This window comes from Scyliorhinus torazame, chromosome 2 (genome assembly GCF_047496885.1).
Source record: "Scyliorhinus torazame isolate Kashiwa2021f chromosome 2, sScyTor2.1, whole genome shotgun sequence".
NCBI lineage: Eukaryota > Metazoa > Chordata > Chondrichthyes > Carcharhiniformes > Scyliorhinidae > Scyliorhinus > Scyliorhinus torazame.
Window position 1 is genome coordinate 380,962,609 of NC_092708.1, and position 24,277 is coordinate 380,986,885.

The following is a 24,277-nucleotide window of genomic DNA, read 5'->3' on the forward strand; positions in this document are numbered from 1 at the left end:
TAAAGTCATTTGCAGCATGCAAACCGCCAGTACCTCCAGACTGCTGCTGCAAAAACTACATCGAGCGCAGCAAATCCGTTACGTACGGTAAACGTACAATTTGAAAAACAGAAGTTATTTACTGCAAGGCGAATCAATGGCTTTTTGCTAGATTCTATCGTGACTTCAGTAGTGCCAATGGCAGGAACAGAACATTCTGGATTGGAAAATGCTACAATGGAAATGAAGAGGAAGTATGGTCAGAATCTATCTCGCGTAACGACACACTGATCCAAAATGTATTGAAAGACTTTATTTAGAATATTATACATTTCAGTTGACATTTTTCCAAACAGTTATTGATTCTCCAGTGTTTTCAACATGCATCAGATTTCGAACACAATGCATGAATAAATTACACTTTCATCAACCAATGACATATGTAAAACCACATTCGGGTTAAAAGGCCAACAAGATTCCAATATAAAACATTACTGCATTTAGGGAGTCCCATCAAAAAAGTACATTTATAACATCTCAGGTACAAAAGATCAGGATATGTACAGAAACAGCAATAGTAAGTGATATTAATTGCATTTATAATGCACTGCAATTGGTATTCCACTATTGGTACTTAGATCATTGAAATTGGAGAAGCAAACTTAATTGAAACATTCGATTGCTGAAATGTGCAAAGTCAGACAGTATTTTTAAAGGGCAAAAGCAAATTTCATTTACACCCATGGCTGTCACTACCCCACCAACAAACAATGGGTAGTCACTCACTAGGGTTTCAGAAATCTCTACAAATATGGGATTTTCTTGTACTCTAGGCATAATTGGGAGACCTCGATTACAAACATCAATGTAACAGAGTCATTCTGGGTTAAAATTCATACAAATACAAAAATATTATGCAGTCATTAACTAAATCATTGCGAAAAATGCAGATACAAGGCACGAGAATCCCTCGATTTTGTACACATTTCTAAAAACATAGGAAGCAACTTTGCCACAATTTTATCACTAAGCCAAGTGTCTTCAACGTGATTGTGCTTGGGTGTCTGCACATAGCTGAGAGACCTGTGTTTACATGGTGTAGTCTGAAAATTATAAATCACAAGAGCACGTCCCTTGATCTTTATTGGATTGACAATTGTCACATAAAATAGTTTTTGCTCTGAAGCCACAGACATCAGGGTGCCAAATACAAAATGTGTAGCATTAACCCATTTGAATAAAAAGGTGGCTCTGCTTTTGATTTACAGTATGTTCATAAGAATATAAAGCTGCTTTATCAAATGGAGGTTTTAATTTCTCATAATAAGTTCAAAGATTGATCAGCCTTAAACGATGCGGAACTGCATCTACAGATCAACACGGCACCTACCACATCATAAAAAGGAAAGATTTACAAACCCTGGTGCTAGTCTGGGACCAAGGGAGAACTGTGAACATCAAGTCGCACAAAAAAATAGAATTCCAATGCTACACAGGCTTATGATCTTAATAACATTTGGGCAACATTTGCAGCAAAGCCAACATCTTCATTGGAAATACTACATCTGGCCTTACTTCAGCAATACTGGAATGCAGCATCGGGTGAGTTACACAGACACGTCTGCAACACTACTTGGCTTGGTTTGCCTAATTATGATCCACACTGCCCAAACATCAACACCCGATGCTACAAAAGTTAGCATCAACCTTCTAAAGCCAACAATAACTAAACCGTTGTGTTCGCTGTACGGAAGAGAGTTTGATATCTGAAGTTTCAGTACGACAAAGCAGACTTGTATTCAAGTTCTTATCTTCCTCCTCCTGTTCCAAGTAAAACTTAACGTGCTACTTAGCAAGGTGGCACTGCTGTTCACACTTCTTACTCTTCCAAAATGCAGCCAACACTTTCCCTCCACAAACCGTTCCTGACTGCACATCACCTAGGAGTGCCTTCCCTTGTCCTCCCTGCAAAAAGCGCTTCCTTTTCTTTTTTAAACAAGGTCGAGAAGTCTTCGTACCTGAAGTAGGTAATCCTGTACAATCCTCATTTTCCAACACAATTTTAATTCAAAATGATCTTTTTTTACTTTCAATAATCGAAGAGAAGACACTGCATTGACCACCGATGTGAACAGTAATTTATAAAAGTGAGCGAAAAGCTCCGGAAAAAAAGAGGTCTTGGATTCTTGGGATTTCCCTGCAGGGGTTACAACAGGCCTCTTGTTGCCAAAACCTGGAGAGTGAGTTTATGGTTGCTGTTTCAAAAGGCAATGTTTTGAACCCATGTTTAAATGCATTCAGTTCCTTTCGAAGTTACAGTCACAATGATAAACCAGCTTGTGAAATTTTGAAACCTTGAAACTTCCTGATCATTTCCTCCCCATCTGTGGATGCCTCAGACCATTACCATTCGTTGGCAGAGAAAGTGGGTACGACCTCGCCACTGCGTTAACTGGTCAGCACGAGGTGAACACACACCCATTTTTCTCCTCCCTCTTCATTACGGCACGGCTGAGATTTGGAGCGCCCTCTCTTACGGCGCTGAACAAGTGCACTGCGTCACCTTCAGGAAATAAACAAAAGGTGCTCGTTTGCTGAAAAGAGCTCACGCACCTATAGGAGGTGTGGTCGACGCAGGCAACATCATACATTAATCGGCTTCCAGCAATTTATCCAAATCCTTTTTTTAAAAAAATGACATTTCCCATCAAGGAAAGTAACTTTTTAAAAAAACAACAGCCATTATGAAAAGTTTTATTGTATATATAAAAAAAAGTCTGCATAGCTTCAACTCGTTAGGGGCTTGTGTAAGGGACTCTGTATGGTCTTTCATAACTGCCTCGACTGTCAGCTGGAAAAGTACAACTACTGACTTGTCTAGAATTGGCAGCATCCTGATCACACAGCTAAAAATAACTGCACTTGAGCTTAAAATTCGAAGAAAAAATTAGTCGTGGATGTACAAATATAAAAAATATCGTAGTAAAAAGATTGTTTACGACACATTCAACTTTCAAATGTGATTTCATCAAGTTGCAAAATATAGTTCACAAATATGTTAATATATCAAAAGGATTAAAGATTTACGATAAGATGAAAGCTTGCTTTTATTACACGGACACGTAGAATAACGGGAGAATGTTGCAACACTCCTCCCCAATATTCAAACACCGCTACCAATAACCACCCATCTGTTACCCAGGGTTAGCTTGCACTGTCAAGCAGCATAGCAAGAACATTCTACTCCTGTCTGTAAAACAATAAGCGGGCATTTCTTTCTGCTGCTTGCATTTGTTCATTGCGTTTATGGAATCACCTGGATACCGACAACTGAACTCCAGCCTTCAGACTCCCACAGGCATCATTTTCTTAAACCAACTACTCAAAGCATCCACCGAGAAAATATTCTTTCTTCTCCCACCTTAATCTCGGATATTTACTTTCCAAAAAGTATGTGTATAGCAGGTTTGAAGCTCAAGCTGAGATGTATGCCCTGACAGCACACGCCCTTTCAAATACTTAATTTTAAATTTTACCAGCTAGAAATCTGGAAGTAGAGTTAAATGGGACTTCAACTGCAAGTAAATGTTATCAGGGAAGTTTAAGGTGGAAAATAAATGCTTTTTTAATATTTAGTTGTTTGTTGAATCATGGCTATTTATTTTAAAAATATACTTTACACATAGGAAACGTTGGCGAGCCTGCACTGCACCTTAGTGTGAACGGACATTCAGCGGAGCGCTCAACTGTGATGTGCTTAAACAGAAAGGACATCTATACACAGTTTAATCTTAAAAGGAGATCAGTTAATAAGCATCAATTGCACCAAACTTCTAAAAAGTTAGAACTAAGCAGAAAAGCTTTGGTGCAGATGAACTGCAAACAGATTTCTCCTTTTGGAATGTCTACCAGAGATTACATTTCAAATCAATGGAAAGTTTATGCTGCACAGCAAACTTCCACTGAAAAGCAGTTTTCTTTTCCCTCAGAGAAGGAGGGAAGAGAAGCGAAACCAGCACCACCCTACAGAAGGTAACCAAAAGGCTGTATGCAAGGGGCAATGGAGAAGGCGACAGGCAAGGCTGAAGGAGAAAGTGCATCAGTGGTTGGGACCATGTGTGGAGAAGGGAGAGAGTGAGCATGTAGGATTTATTTATATAATAAGGCTGCTGTAGAGTAGAATAACTCCAGACAGTTACTTCGTATAATAGTACTTTGCTTACGGCATTAGTCTGGTCATTAACTGAGCAAAAAGGCAAGAAGGAAGAAAAGTCCAATAACTACAACTGCACATCCTCTTAGCAAAAGGGAGAAGGGAGAAAAAGACAGAACACTAACCTGGAATGACAGTTTGAGAACATAATCGTGCAATTAATTTAACTGTAAACAGATTGATCCAGGGTTACGCAAAAATAAAAAGCACCATTTAGAATATATTACACAAGACGCCTCGGTGACAGCCCACAAACGTGGCTAGAAACAAGAACCAAATTCAAGCTACATTTCAACCGAACAACATTGCCCTAGAGAAACTAAGGGCTGCAGTTGCCTACAATGATCTGGCACTCTAATCAATTTAAGCAGAAAAGGAGCCCAGTAAACAACAACAAAAAATCCATTCTTGATGGTGCAATTTAGTACAAAAATTTACTCGTGTTCCACAGAGAAGCTCATCCCTCAAACTTGAATAGGTGACATTTGTAATATGTTCAAACTGGTTTGGAGTTAGGAAAAAAGAATGAATGTGGAATGACTTCAAATTGATGCTCTGGAACAAAAATAAAGAATATGACAATGGATCTAGCGTTCTGATAATTGACAAAGCTCGTCCTCTTCAGGACAAGCAAAAGTGCTCATTCAGTCTTACATTAGGGAGAAAGGGTACAAAATGATATATCTTTTTTCTAACCCCCACCCCACTCCCAAAGGCCTGGTCCAGCCAACTATCTGACTATTCTTTGGATTCAATTATCATTTTTGCTCCCCTTTAGTTTGCTCTTGCATTCTGGAGGCATAGACTGATATTGTGTTGGGGTTTAGCTTCACAGGCAACAGTTGCCCTCTGGTACCTCACCCAAGACACCAACCCAAAAAGTGTGCCCCTTAATAGCCAGTACGTGAGGCGAGCGGTTTGCACGTTCCTGATCCTGTCCTCACCCAAAATCCATGTTCCAGGAAGGGGGTCACTGGACAGCAATACAGAATCAGTGCCACACAGACCACACAGCACATTTAACTATCAAATTACTGGGAACCCACCTGTCACAAATTAATGAATGGAGTCAGGAAGACCACCTTGTCAGGAGGGGGTCAGAGAACTAATTACATAACATGCAGAGTGCAATGAGGGGCACTGGTCTGGATGCATGCCGTATTGGAGGGCATCTCAGCCCTCTATTCCAGCATTTCTTGATATTTTTCATTTTGCCACAATCCCCTACAGGCCAAAACCAGGGTTGACCAGCACGCTTAGAAACATACCAGTGTATGACTTCAGTAAGCCCATCACAATCCGCCTCTAAAACCATACATGGATTAAATTTTCAGTTCTAGCCCTGGACAATTATCAACTTAAAAGCAAACACGGGAAGTCTGTCCTCTTCCACCTCATCTTTACTCGATAGTATCTTATACAGGGGGAATATTGCACCTTTCCCCTCCCCGAACGTGAAACAAATGGATGCAAAACACAAATATTCAAACAGGTGACAGAAGAGGAAATATGTTGACTTTCTGTTAGTCAGGGAACTCAACAATAAATAAGTTTAACTGCATAATCTTTACATCTGGACACATTAACGAAGGGAATGTTAACACACACATGCAAATCCACTCCTGTTTCAGCCAAAGGTGTTCTAGCACCTCAGTGGTCACTGGTGAGCCCATCTTAGGGAGCAGAGGGGAAGGAACGTGCAAAAAATAAGTCTACGTTATTTAGGGTCTCACAGTTCAGGAGATGGTGTTAACTGGGTGATTTCAGTTTTGGGTGTAACTTGAGATTCAGTGTGCGGGTAAATTACGTTAACATCTCCAAAACAAAATTTCTAAACAGATACAAATTGCCTCCGTAATTCAAACAAAAAATCCAAAGTTCCTATTGTTTGAAATATAAAGCTTCGACTTTTAACAAACTCCAGATACTATTTTCCTGCAATAGTTCATTCAAAATTTACAAAAGCTTATCTAGTACTACCTTCGTATTTGACCGTTTTATCCAACTTCACTTCTTTTGAATGATAAATTGCATATAAAAGTGGATCTACTTTTTAAAAAAATGCAGCTTTTGTGAAGTTGCGAATAGAGAGCACCGTCATTGATATTAGGCAAAAGCAAAACAACCCAAGATAGCTTTAAATCAGTATTATTTTCAAGAAAGTGAATTAACAAGTAATTCAGGACTGGCCAACACCAACTTTAGCCTCAGGAGTATTAATTGGTCTCTTCAATTGCACGCAAACAAAAACTCATTGCAGGTTAGTCAAAACAAGTTTAAAATGCCACCCTCCCACCTCACCTTTTTGAAGATTTTGATTGTGTCGAGTATAGGGCCACATTTGGAAAGATCATTATGACCAGAGTAGGCAACAAGTGTGTACTCAAAACAAACACATTGACGCCCATGTTTGGAGGGAAGGAAGAATGAGGGTGTGGAGAGGAAGTAGCAAGTCGTTCAAACCACGCAAAAAAGGATCCAGCACGAGTGCTTTCACGGTCGTGAGCAGAGATCCCATCTTGCCAAGATACTGACTCGATTTGGGCCGTAGCTTATAGCGGACAGGGTTCAAGAGGAGAAACTTGGATCAAGTGCTGCAAATCCACATTGAGTTCAGCAAGTAAGGGTGATGTTGATAACCCACGAACCTAGCTCCAGTCAATGCAACATAAATGGCTTTAGTGAATGAGCACTTTTTCAACGCCTCCAAGTTCAATTTGGGTTTTAAAAATACAAAATAACTTGTCTGAAGATTTGAAGCACAAAAGAAGCAGACTGGTAATGAACAGAAAGGAGAGACTTGGACTTGTAAACATTTGTCCAACTGCGATAGAGCTCAGTCCTCTTCTTCATAGGTGGTTTCATCAAATGGACGGTCAATTAAAGGGTCCAACTTGTGTCGAGAGTATTTCAACTGCAGGAGGTCACCAACTTCTCCTATTACTTTTAAAACCTGGCCCGGGGGGGGGGGGAGAAGAGAGAGAGAGAGAGAAAGAGAGGTAAAACATTATAAATGTGCAATCAAATGCTCAAACCCAAATTTTCCTGATCAGTTGTCAGTTTTAAAAAAGAAATGCAATAGAGATGGCCACTGACCAGGTTATTCATATCAGACCAGAGCCCCCACTTCCAAAAATGCTCTAAAAAGCAGGCCCCTTTGCTTTGATTGAGACACTAACATGGTTAAAAAGCTTGCAGCACCTATTGCATCATAGCTCGCTCAATATTGTAAATGTGACGCCCAATTTACACAGCAAGCTCCAATAAACAGCAATGGTGATGAGCAATATTTTAAGTGAAATTAGATGAGGGATAAACATTGGTTAGGGCACAAAGGAAACCTATCCTGCTTTGGATGTCACTACATTTATCTACAGTGAGGTTTGTTTGCAGTGTAAAACGTCTGCGCTGGTTGACATTCCGAGCTCTGATTTTTGGGCATGTCAAAAAGCACCACAGTAACGGCGAGCAGCTGGAACGATGTTACAACAGCAGAGGCGTGTCTGGCAGGAGCCCGAGAGCTTGCAGATCACAAGGTTAGCAGCACAGCGGAGGGAAAATAATGACCGATAATTTAAAGACACTTCAAAGCCCAGTCTGCTCAAAAATAGCAGACTGCTTCAAAGCGAGATCAAATTAACTCAAAAGGCAATGATGGAACACTAGAACTGAAATTTGAAAAAGTTGCGCTCAATTTAGAGAGAATCGCTTAGTGGGTTTTGAACTGGGTCACAGTAGTAAGCACAAAAGGGATCAACTAAATGCAACTCATTAGGTGTATGAAATGCTCAGATCCCTCCCTAAATAAAAATGGAAAATGTCCAATATTTCAATCTGAAGAAAACTTCATCAAATGTTGCAGGTGACTCAATCGGTACTAAATTTGAACCCTCAGTGTTTGGATCATGCAGCTGAACAAAAGAAAAAGTTAGTATTCCAATGATTGGCACAGTGGGTGGGCACAGCAAGTCGTGTGCTGCAAACCAATTCCAAAGTAAATATGAAAGCCATTACATTTTCCAATGGGCTTTGTTTAAAAATATAATTATTAATGGGTGAGCACCACAGGATTATTAATGGAAAATGACCACGGGGCAGCTTTGAACAGATTAATAGGCTGTGAATACAGTATTCATTTAATGAACCTTTGGTTCAACTTCAAAGCAAATAGACAATGGCTTCGAAGGGTATAATACTCAACAGTAGAGTTACTGCAGATATGTTCTAGGAAGAGGAGAATTTAGGCCTCAACTTGACCTCACATTAGTTTAAACTACCAGAAATTAACAATAAAATTTTAATATGATTTCATAGGGATGTTCACCTGGTCCTTCGATTTGTTCACATAACTGGCACTAGATTCCAAAAATAACAGGTGAAGTAGTCGGATGCATTATCACAGAGCGACACAAAATTAAATATAACATTAAAAGGAAGCAGCATAAAACATAAGAGTCAAACAAAATGCAGTGGATAATTCTGGTGTTAAATCTGCAACCAAATATTTAAACTGAGACCCCTTCACTTACACAAAGTACAGAACTGTTGAAAAGATCAAAATGGGAACGCTGGCAACTATAAGGTCTTTGCACTCATTATAAATGACTCCCATGCAATTTGGTGGTTGGACAGTCATTTCAAACAAATATTAGTAACAGCTGCATAATACCTCACGTGTTCAAATCAATGCTTAACCTGAAATACCTAGCAACTCCAAAGCAAGTGGTTAATCAGTTTCTAAAGCATTTGCAAAGCCCGTGTTTTGTGGAGCTGCCAATGTGCACTTCTTGCTCGGAAATTAGCTGGGTAAGGATCTGCCAGATTTGCTGCGGGACTTGATACCATGTTGGGAGGAATAGTGGGCCCAGAGCATCAGCTACTTGTCATGTGAGAGTACCTTTAAGAAATGGGTGTTTATTACTGCAGTGATGTCAGAGATTGGGTGGAGCTGGGCTGTGTCAGCTTTTTACTTTCGTTTTAGACTTTGCTGCAGGGTGTGTTTTAGTTTTTTTCCAGAGCTGGATAGCTGCAGTCACATCCAGAAGGTGTATTAGAGTCTCTCTCTGTAATCTAAAGACTGTAAATCGATCCTGGTGATTTAAAACTAATAACAGTAGTGACTTTAACCTGATGTGCTTCTGGTAAAAGGTGTTTTAAGTCTTATGGATGTTAAAAGGAAAGCTTAAAGGATTACTTAGTGTTGTATTCTTTGGGGGTTGTATTTGAATTAATGGTTGCTAAGATGTTCACTATGTTTTAAAAAGGTTAACTTGAGTTCATAGAATAAACATAGTTTTGCTTTAAAAAATACTTTTCCATTTCTGCTGTACCACACCTGTAGAGTGGGCTGTGTGCTCCCCATACCACAATCTATTAAAAGTTGTGGGTCAGGTGAACTCCATGATACACTTTGGGGTTCTCTAAACCCCGGCCCATAACATACTCAAAACCAGAAACTGGGCCAGCCCTGTCCAAGAAACTCAACACGGTTCCTTTAGCACTTTCTTCACATGCAACAATATTTAGCAGTAGGTTGGAATACACACTGATTTTTCCAATAACCGCTTTCCAAATATCCATGTTTTGCATCAGTGACCTGCTCCTCAAAAGAGTTGATGGTGAAAACACTTTCCAGAGTCATATTTCTGGAATGTAGTATATACTTTTTGGATTGATCCAACATTGAATACTTTGGCAGAACATGGGCTTTTTCAAACACTCAGTACGTAACCCATGTTCAGTTTAAACAAGCCTCAACTTCTCATGTCATCAGGTCAATGGGGCATCTGTACTCACTTATTTTTGGTCATTACCACCATTGCTCTTCACCATGCTATATTATTCACTCAGTGGTCATGCAGGGGTCTTTCTGGATCAATAAAACAGAGCTACAGCACAACGTCTTGTAATTGAATTTTTTCCTCAATCTCCTGTCTCCAAGCCAAACTTTCCTGAATTTGGCGTGGGATCATTCATGTCTGAATCGATTATCTTGCTTTCCTGTTAGGGTTTACCAAATGTACCCCTTTATCGGCATTTTGCGAGAATTCCAAAGTATTCCAATTGCACCAAAATCTGAGACTCTGGTGATGCATAATTATCTCATAATGGGCTGTTTGCTTGAAAATCAAATGAGATGCAGCGAAATGTACAGAATAGTTCCCATCCTCCCATCTGAAGCGATATTTCAATAAGAGAGGCCCGTCCGTACTCACAACTGGATAATGACCTCAGTGGGGAATGGTGTAGCATAACCAGGGGGAAAGCAAACCCCAGTATATCAATACCCTGTACTTTCCTGAATAAAACCAGTGTATAAGTGATTGAGTGAACTATTCTCCGTATGTGCATGCTGACTGAACATAGCATCATGACATCTTTTGACAATTATATGGAGTTCATTAGATGAATTTTGAAACCCTACCGCTAATGCTTAAAACCACAAATTTAAACAGTGTAACAGGAGACTTCTTTCCGATTAAATTGCCATGGCCATGTGGTATTGATTTTGTTATTTTGTTTAGATAAAATGTGAAGAGTTTAAAAAAAAAGATATACTTCAGGATATAAGGGGTTTTCTAATTTAAAATAAAGCACCGTATGATTGCAGAAACTACAAAGAGGATATTATTTAGGAGTGCACAGTTGTATGAATACTACTAATATATTTTCAATGTCGTTAAGGTACTTGGTCCTTAGGGAATTAGATGGTTTGATATTTGACTTTCATCTTTGGCCAAAAATCTCAGAATTAGAAAGCTGATAAGTGTTTCATTAGATAAGCATTTCAAGGTCACTGCTAAAAAACATGCTCATATTTTAACCCTTTCATCAGCACTTAAAAAGTACAGCTCATGTAGCTCAGCATTTTGGTTCTATAAACGTCATTTCACATCAGCACACCGGCATAGTAGCACAGTGGTTAGCAGTGTTGCTTCACAGCGCCAGGGACCCAGGTTCGATTCCCGGCTTGGGTCACTGTCTGTGCGGAGTCTGCACGTTCTCCCAGTGTCTGCGTGGGTTTCCTCCGGGTGCTCCGGTTTCCTCCCACAAGTCCTGAAAAACGTGCTGTTAAGTGAATTGGATATTCTGAATTCTCCCTCTGTGTACCCAAACAGGCACTGGAGTGTGGTGACTAGGGGCTTTTCACAGTAACCTCATTGCAGTGTTAATGTAAGCTTACTGGTAACACCAAAAAAGATTGGGAGTCATCCAGAAAGGAAACGCCAATGAACAGGAACTTTAACAATATTCCATGATTGAGGAAAAGGAACACGGGTAACATCACAAGCATCAGAATGCAACGGGTTAACAAGAGCTTTTGTATAATACTGGCAAATGATAGTGTCCTGCTCATTGGTCATCCCTGAGCTTGTCGATCTAATATTGGCTCTTGTTCCCCAGCATCTGAAATTTTAAAATCTCAAGCGTTGAAATCACTGCATGACCGTGCCCCTCCTGATCTCCAATTTATAGACCTCCAGGAGTTCTAACTTTTCTCACCCCCCCTTGGGCATCTTACTCAAATTACCTGGACTGGCTTTCAATTCCCAAGCCCACTTGAGTAATCTAGCGATTAATCAGCTCTCCCCAATGCTCATCTGGAGTTCTCCAAATTCTCTTGCTTTCTCTCTCCTAATAAGGCTCACCGACTGCTTCCGTTCTTCATTCTGCCTCTCCCCAGTCCCTTACTCCAACTTTGGGTCCTTCGTGCTCTCTTGTAGGGTCCAACTCTGGGCCTTGGATCCAACTCTGTCGATGACCGAGCAATCTTTGTAACATGATCCAGCTTTGAAGCTTTATGTTGCCACCAGAGTAATTCTGCAGTTCTAACTCGGTGAACAGTAAAGTTTACAATTCAGGAATGCATATAAACAGGTACCCTACTCTGAACAGGGTAATAGCAATATTAATGTTTAGTATTAGCTCTGCTCAATGGGCAACATTCTCAGCTGAATCTGAAGGTTGTAGCTTCAAGTGCTCATCCAGAGATTTGAGCACAAAGTCCATGCTGATAATACAGTGCAGAACTGCTTCACGGCTGGATATGCCATCTTTCTGATGAGACCTCGAACCAAGACCTCATCTGATCTCAGGTAAAGGCTACCTGACCATTATTCCAAAGAGGAGGGGAGCTCCCCAGTACCCCGGCCAACATTTATCCTTCACCCAGTACAAGTTCAAGAAGAAAGCAAATTATCTGGTCATCATCACATTACTACTTGTGGGAGCTTGCTGTGGACAAATTGGTAGCCATGCTTCCTACATTACGACAGCAACCATACCTCAAAACTATTCCAGTTGTTTAATGCCTTAAGATGTCCTAAGATGTCCTGAGATAGTAAAAGAAAATTTATAAGCTAAAATTCTCACAAACTGTGGAACTTTATATTATGATTTTATGATCAAAATTAGAAGGGTGGCTTCAAGCCATATTTAGCGCATGGAAACTACTAGAGAGAACAAATTGAGTATTTAACCTTCTCAAAACTCTTGCCTGCAATATTACGGAAAATTCATCGTACCCATTTAGCAAAGAGATAAAACGCTGTGAAATATGTTCTCAACACGACTTATAATAGGCGATTAAAAGGTATAGTTTGAGATGTGGCAAAGCTAACTATAGCACATTGTTAATTTCCAATTATGCTCTTTTTTAAAAAAAATTTTTATAAATATTTTTTATTGAGGTTTTTTAACAACACAATTGTTTTCCCCTTACGAACAATCACCCATCCCCCCCGTAACAAAATAACGCAAATTCTCCCTGAGCAAGATATATACATGGCAAGATGGTATATTTACATAGCTTTATACACTGGCTCTTGGCCGCGCGTACCGTTTCCCCCCACCCTCCATGCTATCTCCCGCTCATCCATCCCCTCAAAACAGTCTCTCGTTCCCCCCTCCCCCCAGGGTTGCTGCTACTGCTGAACGACCTTCTTCTAACGCTCCGCGAGATATTCTAGGAACGGTTGCCACTGCCTGTAGAACCCCTGTGCAGACCCTCTCAAAGCGAACTTAATTCTCTCCAATTTTATGAACCCCGCCATGTCGTTAATCCAGGCCTCCAGGCTAGGGGGCTTCGCCTCCTTCCACAATAGCAAGACCCTTCGCCGGGCTACTAGGGACGCAAAGGCCAGAATTCCGGTCTCTTTCGCCTCCTGCACTCACGGCTCATCCACCACTCCAAATATTGCTAGCCCCCAGCTTGGCTTGACGCGGATTTTCACCACCCGAGATATTGCTCCCGCCACTCCTCTCCAGAACCCCTCCAATGCCGGGCATGACCAAAACATATGGACATGGTTCGCCGGGCTCCCTGAACATCTTTCACATCTATCCTCTACCCCAAAGAACCTACTCGGCCTCGCCCTCGTCAGATGTGCTCTGTGAACCACCTTAAATTGTATCAGACTGAGCCTGGCACACGAGGAGGTGGTATTAACCCTACCCAGGGCGTCGGCCCATAGCCCTTCCTCAATCTCCTCCCCCAGCTCCACCTCCCATTTACCTTTCAGTTCTTCTACTAGCGCTTCCCCCTCTTCTTTCATCTCTTGGTATATTTCCGACACCTTGCCCTCCCCGACCCATACACCCGAGATCACCCTATCTTGAAACTTCTTGTGCCGGGAGCAACGGAAATTCCCTCACCTGTCGCCTCACAAAAGCCCTCACCTGCATACATCTAAATGCATTTCCCGCGGGTAACTCAAATTTCTCCTCCAGTGCCCCCAGGCTCGCAAATGTCCCGTCAATGAACAGGTCCCCCATTCTTCTTATCCCCACCCGATGCCAGCCTTGGAACCCCCCGTCCATCTTCCCCGGGACAAACCGGTGGTTGCCCCTGATCGGGGACCACACCGATGCTCCCATTGCACCCCTGTGTCTTCTCCACTGGCCCCAGATCTTTAGTGTTGCTGCCACCACCGGGCTTGTGGTGTATTTTATCGGCGAGAGCGGCAGCGGTGCCGTTACCAACGCCCCCAGGTTCGTCCCTTTACAGGACGCCATCTCCATCCTCTTCCATGCCGCCCCCTCTCCCTCCATAACCCACTTACGGACCATCGCCACATTTGCTGCCCAGTAGTAACTCTCTAGGTTTGGCAAAGCCAACCCTCCTCGGTCCCTGTTGCGTTCCAAGAACCCTCTCCTAACCCTCGGGGTCTTATTTGCCCACACATACCCCATGATACTCCTACCTACTCTCTTGAAAAAGCCCTTGGTGATCACGATGGGGAGGCACTGAAACACGAACAAAAACCTCGAAAGGACCACCATTTTGACCGACTGCACCCTACCCGCCAACGAGAGCGGGAGCATGTCCCATCTTTCAAAATCCTCCTCCATTTGCTCCACCACCCTCGTCAAATTCAGTTTATGTAGGGCCCCCCAACTTCTGGCTATCTGGATCCCCAGATACCAAAAACTCCTCTCCGCCCTCCTCAGCGGTAGGTCCCCTATCCCTCTTTCTTGGTCCCCTGCCTGTAATACAAAAAGCTCACTCTTCTCTACATTAAGCTTGTAGCCCGAGAACTCTCCAAACTCCTTCAGAGTCTGCATGGCCTCCACCATCCCCTCCATTGGGTCCGCCACGTATAGCAGCAGGTCATCCGCATATAGCGATACCCGATGCTCCTCTCCCCCGCGGACTATCCCCCTCCATTTCTGAGACTCCCTAAGTGATATGGCCAAGGGTTCGATCGCCAATGCAAACAAGAGGGGGGACAGGGGGCACCCCTGTCTCGTCCCTCGGTACAGCCGAAAGTACTCCGACCTCCGCCGGTTTGTCACTACGCTCGCCACCGGGGCGCTGTAAAGGAGCTTAACCCATCTAATAAACCCTCCCCCGAACCCAAACCTGCACAATACCTCCCAGAGGTACTCCCACTCTACTCGCTCAAAGGCTTTTTCCGCGCCCATAGCTGCCACTATCTCCGCCTCTCCCTCCTCCAATGTCATCGTTATCACGTTTAAGAGCCGCCGCACATTGGTATTTAACTGCCTGCCCTTTACGAATCCCGTTTGGTCTTCGTGAATCACCCCCGGGACACAGTCCTCAATCCTAGTGGCCAGTACCTTCGCCAATAGCTTAGCATCCACATTGGAGGAGCGAAATCGGCCTGTACGATCCACATTGCTGTGGATCCTTGTCTCGCTTTAGAATCAGGGAGATTGTCGCCTCCGACATTGTCTGGGGCAGGGTTCCCTCCTCTCTTGCCTCATTGAAGGTCCTCACTAATAGCGGGGCCAGGAGGTCCACATATTTTCTATAGAATTCCACCGGGAACCCATCCGGCCCCGGGGCCTTCCCCGCCTGCATGCTCCCCAAACCCTTACTCAACTCCTCCAACCCAATTGGTGCCCCCAAACCAACCGCCTCCTGCTCCTCCACCCTCGGGAACCCCAGCTGGTCCAGGAATCGCCTCATCCCCCCTTCCCCCCCCTGGGGGCTGGTATCTGTACAGCTCTTCATAGAAGTCCTTAAATACCTTATTTATTTCCATTGCCCTTCGAACCGTGGCTCCCCTTCCATCTTTGATTCCCCCTATTTCCCTCGCTGCCGCCCTCTTACGGAGCTGGTGCGCCAGCATCCGACTAGCCTTTTCCCCGTACTCGTAAGTCGCCCCTTGCACCTTCCTCCACTGTGCCTCTGCCTTGCCCGTGGTCAGCAGGTCAAACTCCGTCTGGAGCCGTCGCCTTTCCCCAAGTAATCTTTTCTCCGGGGCCTCTGCGTATCTCCTGTCCACCCGCAAGATCTCCCCCACTAGCCTCTCCCTTTCCATTCCCTCTATCTTCTCCCTATGAGCCCTGATGGAGATCAGCTCTCCCCTGATCACCGCCTTCAACGCCTCCCATACCACCCCCACTCGCACCTCCCCGTTGTCGTTGGCCTCCAAGTACCTTTCAATACACCCCCTCACCTTCCCACACACCACCTCATCGGCCAGCAGTCCCACATCCAGCCGCCACAGCGGGCGTTGGTCCCTCTCCTCTCCCAGCTCCAGTGCCACCCAGTGCGGGGCACGGTCCGAAACGGCTATGGCCGAATACTCAGTCCCCCCCCCACTCTCGGGATGAGCGCCCTGCCCAGAACAAAGAAATCTATCCGGGAGTAAGCCTTATGCACATGGGAGAAAAAAGAAAATTCCCTGGCCTGCGGTCTTGCAAACCTCCATGGGTCCACTCCCCCCATCTGATCCATAAACCCCCTAAGTACCTTGGCCGCCGCCGGCCTCCTTCCCGTCCTTGATCTGGAGCGGTCCAGTACCGTATTGAAATCCCCTCCCATTATTAGTCCTCCTACCTCCAGGTCCGGAATGCACCCCAACATGCGCTTCATGAATCCAGCATCATCCCAGTTTGGGGCGTATATATTTACCAACACCACCCACGTCCCTTGCAACCTACCACTCACCATCACTTATCTCCCTCCATTATCCGCTACGATAGTCTTGGCCTCAAATGACACATGCTTTCCCACCAGAATTGCCACCCCTCTATTTTTTGCGTCCAATCCAGAGTGAAATACCTGTCCCACCCATCCCTTTCTTAACCTGACCTGGTCCGCCACCTTCAGGTGTGTCTCTTGGAGCATTGCCACATCTGCCTTCAGTCCCTTCAAGTGCGCGAACACTCGAGCCCGCTTCCCCGGCCCATTCAGGCCCCTCACGTTCCACGTTATCAGCCGGATTGGGGGACCCCCCCCCCCTCAGCGCGCCAACTAGACATCTCCTTTTCTGGGCCAGTCCCTTGTCCGCGTCTCCCTCACTCTCCAGTCCCCCAGCTGGGGGACCCCCGCCCCAGCCACCTCTTCTGTGTCCCGTTCTCTTTCGGCCAGTGCAGCAGCAACCCTTCCCCCCACCCCCCCCCCCCCCCCCCCCGCCCCATCCCAATGTAGCTTTTTTGCTCCCCCCATATCCCTCCCGTAAGTTCCAATTATGCTCTTTAATGACATTTAACAAAAATAATAATTACTGCCTTTAATGTTTGGTATACAAGGTTATCTCCCAAACATGTGTGACAGCAAAAAAATTTACAATAGCGTTCTGGCATTTCAATGTTAATCAGTGAAAGTCAATGAGTTCAAGCACAGAACTTTTTCATAGAATTTACAGTGCAGAAGGCCATTCGGCCCATCGAGTCTGCACCAGCTCTTGGAAAGAGCACCCTGCCCAACCACACACCTCCACCCTATCCCCAGAATCCAGTAACACCACCCAACACGGAGGGCAATTTTGGACACGAAGGGCAATTTAGCATGGTCAATCCACCTAACCTGCACATCTTTGGACTGTGGGAGGAAACCGGAACACCCGGAGGAAACCCACGCACACACGGGGAGAACGTGCAGACTCCGCACAGACAGTGACCCAAGCCGGGAATCGAACCTGGGACCCTGGAGCTGTGAAGCAATTGTGCTAATCACTATGCTACCGTGCTGCCCTCATGATGCAATATGATGCAATGATGGAATATTCATTACAACCCCAATTTAAGTGGCTGGCTGTTCCAAAAGACTGCTGTTATTATTTCAATGCCAGTGGTTCAATGATATTTTAATGAACATTTTGCAATGATGTGGCCATTTCAGTGATGAACCTCATCCAGAACAAGCAAGAGAGTGTAAATACATAATTTTATCCTCACCTAGGTCAGCACGGTGGCGCAGTGGTTAGCACTGCTGTCTCATGGCATTGAGGTCCCAGGTTCGATCCCAGCTCTGGGTCACTGTCCGTGTGGTGTTTGCACATTCTCCCCGTGTTTGCGTGGGTTTCACCCCCACAACCCAAAAGATGTGCAGGCTAGGTGGATTGGCCATGCTAAATTGTCCCTTAATTGGAAAAAATGAATTGGGTACTCAATTTATATTAAATTTATTTTATCCCCACCTCTCCTTTTGTTTTAAAAAAAATTACATTTAGAGTACCCAATTCATTTTTTTTCTAATTAAGGGGCGATTTAGCATGGCCAATCCACCTACCCTGCACATCTTTAGGTTGTGGGGTGAGACCCACGCAGACACAGGGAGAATGTGCAAACTCCACGCGGAGTGACCCGGGGCCGGGATTGAATGTGGGGGCGAGACCCCGCAGACACGGGGAGAATGTGCAAACTCCACATGGACAGTTACCCGGGGCTGGGATCGGACCCGGGTCCTCGCCGCCCTTAGGCAGTGGTGCTAACCACTGTGCCGCCCATTAATCCCACCTACCCTGTAAGGAAAAAGAACAGCTTTTAAAATTGGGGGAAAAAAATACTTACTGTATCCAACATCTCTCTGGTGTGAGCAGCAGATACACAAAACCTGGCTCGGGATTCGATGATGGGAGTAGCGGGAAATCCAACCACCACAACACCAACGTTTCTTTTTAACATTTCCCGACCAAAAGCACTGCAGAAATAATATATATATTTAAAAAGTGAGTCACAATAAAACAGGGAGCGAGCAGCAAGGTTGTGGGTCTGTGGAGGGGTGCAGAGAGTAAGGAGATGTTAAAAGCAAAACTGCTATAAATTAGCTTATTTTTCTGAAGCGGTTACCTCCTTTGCAGCAGCCTTTTAAAAAAATATAGCACAAGAACCACTAAGGTGCTGACATCATAGGAGGTCCAACGTTGAGATAGTTTTTTAGGATACTTGCAAAGAACTTGATGACACCCATGAAGGGACTAAAAACTGTAATAGGAATCACACAATAAAGCTTCCTCTGCCCCAAATAACAGTTTTTCTTTCGCGAACAAACCACCTAACAGGATAGACCAAATTTGGTTATCATGGCCAGTAAATAGATTAGAATAGAATTTACAGTGCAGAAGGAGGCCATTTGGCCCATCGAGTCTGCACCGGCTCTTGGAAAGAGCACCCTACCCAAGGTCAACACCTCCACCCTATCCCCATTACCCAGTAACCCACCAACACGAAGGGCAATTTTGGACACTAAGGGCAATCTATCATGGCCAATCCACCTAACCTGCACATCTTTGGACTGTGGGAGGAAACCGGAGCACCCGGAGGAAACCCACGCACACACGGGGAGGATGTGCAGACTCCGCACAGACAGTGACCCAAGCCAGGAATCGAACCTGGGACCCTGGAGCTGTGAAGCAATTGTGTTATCCACAAGGCTACCGTGCTGCCCCCAAATGTTTTGTTTTGATATCCAGTTAATGGAATTCACTTAATGTTTTCTATTCTAAATCTGATCACCATAACCTATTCACGCACATTAAGCTAACCTAATCTCATGAACAGACTATGATCTGCAAATCATGTAAGAAAATAAATATGAGATTCAAAAGAGAAAGTAACATTTGCTTTCTCTTTCAGCTCCCCTCACTTCAGGCTGCAGTACCTCAGACAAGGGCGCATTGTTCCATTCATGTCTAAATAGCCAGCATCCATGGCTGTTCAACTGTGTAAGCCAATAGAATCAAGATTGACCCATGTTTATATGGGCTAACTTCCAGGAGGAGGTGTGTTCAATATAAGGCTCAGAGGCCTGGATGATTCCGCTCTCCCTTACCTCGGTTTAGTGACATTGAATTCAATAACTATCCCCATTATACCAGCGTGTGCCTCACATTAGGGATCGAGGTCTTTATAATTCAGAAGTCATATTTTGTGAGGCGCTAGAAGTAGATTACGAAGGCAAAATTTCTGTCTCTTAACAATTCGTGGTGGAAACAACCTTTCACTATTTACCTTCTCCATAATTTTCAAAATTGTGAGCCCATCTATCCCATCCCACACCTTAGCTGCCCAATAAAGTATTCGCTTCTCAGAGTGTCTCCTATCTGCATCCTTTGCCTGCTGTAATCATCCTCGTAAATATACAATTCACGTTTTTTTCTTAGCTCCAATGTCATCCTTAAATGAGATGCCCACAACTGCACAAAGTACTAATCCATGTGGTCTGATCTGTCATGTACATTCTTCGAACCACCCCTTTGTTTTCGCATTCACTAATTCATTAAGAGTCCAAGGCAGATATAATCAAAGCTGCATTTGGTGAAAAAGCTATCTAGTTAGATTAAATATGGTGCACCATGGGTCCAGTTGCGCTAGGGCCATTAAAAAGTCATCTCTGCCAACATCAATAGTAAGGATTGGTATTTCTGCTGCCATCTGGAATTTATTTTGAATTCATAAGGTAAGCTAGGGGAAAAACCTGTGCAATTTACACTGCCTCTGTGATCACAAGATTACTCTGCTATGCAAGAGGAACTCCTGGTTCCTCAATCTATCTCACTGATCCAAATAACAGACACATGTGGTACGTTTTAGTGAATTCAGAGGAACATTAATTTCTTAACAATCAGTGAATCAGATCTAATCATAACTACACTCACCCTGGAATGTATGATCAAGAATCTTTGGCTGCAAAGATATGTACTATGAACAATTGGCATTCTTTTGAACTGAGCCAAATAAGGCAAACCTAAACTTGGGCTTTGGAGGTTTTTACAACAGTAATTAACTCAAAGGTTTTGGGTTACGATGTTATTTTTGGGAAACATTTTACCACAAACCACTCTCTAACCCGGGCTCCTAAAATAAAAAAACGTGATAAAATGGGAAACTGGAGCAGGAGTAGACCATATGGTCCCTTGAACCTGCTCTGCCATTCAATACAATCCTGCTCAATCTTCTGCCTCAACTCCACTTGCAACCCCCACTCCTATAACCTTGATTCAGAGAAACAAAAAATAAATCTCAGCCATGAATATACTCAATAATGGAGCACCCCCATAACCGTTTTGAGTGGAGAATTCAGAAGATTCACAGCCCTTGAGTGAAGAAAGTTTGTCCCACCTCAATACTAAATAATTAATCTCTTATCCTGCGACTGACCCAGTGCGCTGGATTCTCCAGCCAGGGGAAACAATGTCTGCATCTACGCTGTTATGTCCCTTTAGAATCCTGAATGGTTCAATAAGATCATCTCTCAAGTAATCTCTTCTAAACTAGAGAGAGTACAGGCTCAACTTACAGACTCTCATCACGGGACAACTTTCAAATCCATATCAACCACATGGAGAACCTTGGCCTCGAACACAAATATATTAGATATGTAGACCAAAACTGCACATAGTACTCTGCTGTGGTCCCACCCAAGCCTTATACAATTGCTCACTTTCTTCTTCAATCCCCTTGTAATAAAGGCCAATATGCCATTTGCTTTTATTTGCTGCACCTGCATGTTAGCTTTGTGTTCCTAGGGCAGCAGGGTGGCGCAGTCGTAGCACTGCAGTCTCACGGCGCCGAGGTCCCAGGTTCGATCCCGGCTCTGGGTCACTGTCCGTGTGGAGTTCGCACATTCTCCCCGTGTTTGCGTGGGTTTCACCCCCACAACCCAAAGATGTGCAAGGTAGATGGATTGAACACGCTAAATTGCCCCTTAATTGGAAAAAATTAATTGGATACTCTAATTTTTTTTTAAAAAGCTTTGTGTTCCTTGTACGAGCATGCTCAGATCTCGGAGCATCAATATTTCCAAGTTTCATGCTCCTTAAAAAGTCCTCTGCTCTCCTACTGTTACTAGCAAAGTGAACAACCTCTTACTTTCCCACACATTACTGCATCTGCTACCTTGTTGCTCTTGTATTTATCTTGTCCACGTCGCTTTATAACCAGTGTTCTCCTCAGCTTACATTGCCACATAACTTTGTACTGCCAGTAAACATGGAAACAGTACTGGATGGATTGAAAACAGCTCAGATCCTTGTGGCATTCCTCTATACCTATTGCCTGTCATGTTGAAAATGTCCCTTTTATCCCTACTCTGCTTCCGTCCATTAACCAATCCTCCATCTAAGCTGATTTATTACTCCCATCTCATGAGCCCTTAACTTGCGTATCAAACTTTGTGTGGCACCTTATTGAAATCAAAGTATATTACAGATACTGGTTCCCCTTTATCTACCTTACTAGTAATACCCTCGAAAATAAAACTAAGATTTGTCACACAATTTAACTTTTTAAATTTAAAACAAAAAAATGCAGGAAATACTCAGCAGGTTTGGCAGCACCAACTCTGGCAACTAGTCTGTGATCGTTTCAGAAATGGGAGAAGGTTAGAAAAGTTAGGTTTTGAGTAAGTGAGGTGAAAGGGGAGGAGGTGGGAAAACATTGGGTGGAGGGCAAGAGAGACTAAATGTCAAAAAGTTTAATTATGCTAGGCCAAATGGAGTGGTAACACAGCTGATGGTAAATACCACGGTGTCCCAAATCTCAGAAGGGTAACTGGAAACAACTGCTCTCAAACTCTCATGCCCACATGCCAGCCCTTGGCCTGCTACAATGCTCCAGTGAAGTTCAACGCAAGCTTGAGGAGCGGCAACTCACCTTGCGATCAGGCACGTTACAGCCTTCAAGACTCAACATCGAGTCCAACAACTTGAGACCATAATCTTTCTCCTCCATCTTAAATCCGCTCCCTTTCATTTATTGTCTCAATCCATCTTTTATAATGTACTTGAAATTCACACCTCATTTCCACCTTTGAACCTCTAAACATATTATTCAAACCCTTGACGTTCTATTCTCCATTGTTACCAACTTGCCTTCGGTAAACATTGGTTTACAGGGCTGCTAAGCTCATCAAACTATCAAAAGCACCAGTCCCATCAACCTAGCCAATTGTCTCCACCACTACAGGCTTTCCGTTTCTAAATAATCTTTTAAAACCATGCAACCAACAGAACACAGCCCCAAATGACTGGATTTGCCTGATTTTTTTCATATCATCATGATTTTCACAAACTGGTGTACGAAGCAAAAGATGTGCCTAGTGGAGATGAGAATGGCAGGATGGCTGCTGTCCAAATGCGAAGGGAAACAAATTTAAAAAAACAAAACAATGAAACACAAAACAAAATGGAGGAGGCAGAATTTGGGATCTAGACTTGCTGAACTCAATATTGAGTCGAGAAGGCTGTAAAGTTGCTAATTAAAAGAGGAGATGCTATTACTTGAAATTGTGTTGAGCTTCATTTGAAGATCAGAGTTGGGTGCAAGATAGAGAATTAAAATGACATTTGACGGAATTAAAATGATAGTTGACTGAAAGTCAGGGTCCAGCGTGCAAACCTCCGTCAGATCATGCAACAATTTTAAAATATTTTTTAAATTTCCAATTAAGGGGCAATTTAGCGTGGCCAATCCACCTGCCCTGCACATCTTTGAGCTGTGGGAGTGAGACCCATGTAGACATGGGGAGAATGTGCAAACTCCACACAGATAATGACCCGGGGCCAGGATCAAACCCGGGACCTCGGCACACTGAGGCAGCAGTGCTAACCACTGCACCACCGTGCTGCCCAATCTTCGAGACCCTCTTAAGAGATTCCAGCATTTTCCCGACAACTGGAATCACACCAATTGGTCTGCCGCTCCCAGTTTCCACTCTCCCTCCTTGGTTGAATAGTGTTACATTTGCCAACTTCCAACCAGCTAGGGCCATTCTATAATTTATGGAATTTTGAAAAATCATAACCAGATGGGTAGATAATGTTGACCCAAAGATAGATTAGTTTACAGTGTAAATAACTCCATGGCTAGTTCAGAAGATACAATGAAGAAATGCAGCAAAGTGATCTGACCAGCTTTGCTTTCTTTCCCCATGCACAGCCAAGACTACTAACTCTCCACTGGGGAGCAAGCCAGAGTGCAAATGATAGTGGAAACAGATCCGTCCTCCTGTCTCTTAATTGAGAACACGAACGTTGCAGGTATTCGGTCTAAAATCAATGGAATTTTGGCTGTTACTACCCTTCCCCCAAGGGACATGGTGACTGCACAGCCCAGAATTGCAAACGTAGCTTGCTCATTTTTAAGTAAGGGGAAATAACACTACTGATTTTTAATTTGTTCCATTGTTTTTTTTTTAAATTTGAAGCCACATTCTAGTGGAGTTATTTTGTGAAACCGCCAATAAGGCAATAGTTTTGTTACTGCAGACTGCTGGAGGAAACTAAAAACAAAGTTTGAGTCTACACTACAAAGCCCAAGTATGTTTTTAATTTACCCAATTTTGGCTGGCATGTACAGCATCAAAGGCACGACTGGTGAATCATCATTTCC

General features: G+C 43.6%; 1 protein-coding gene across 1 annotated transcript in view; it reads right to left on the reverse strand.

Moving 5' to 3' along the window:
- Nucleotides 1-277: 277 nt before the first annotated feature.
- Nucleotides 278-24,277, reverse strand: part of LOC140405135 (serine palmitoyltransferase 2-like) — a 150,808-nt gene continuing 126,808 nt past the window's right edge. The window contains exons 10-12 of the mRNA XM_072493586.1: nt 24,222-24,277; nt 18,458-18,587; nt 278-7,145 (exon numbers count right to left, since the gene is read on the reverse strand). The exon at nt 24,222-24,277 is cut by the window's right edge and continues 80 nt beyond it. Coding sequence (XP_072349687.1) covers nt 7,029-7,145; nt 18,458-18,587; nt 24,222-24,277 — 303 coding nt within the window. The 3' untranslated portion in view covers nt 278-7,028. The remainder of the gene's footprint in view (nt 7,146-18,457; nt 18,588-24,221) is intronic.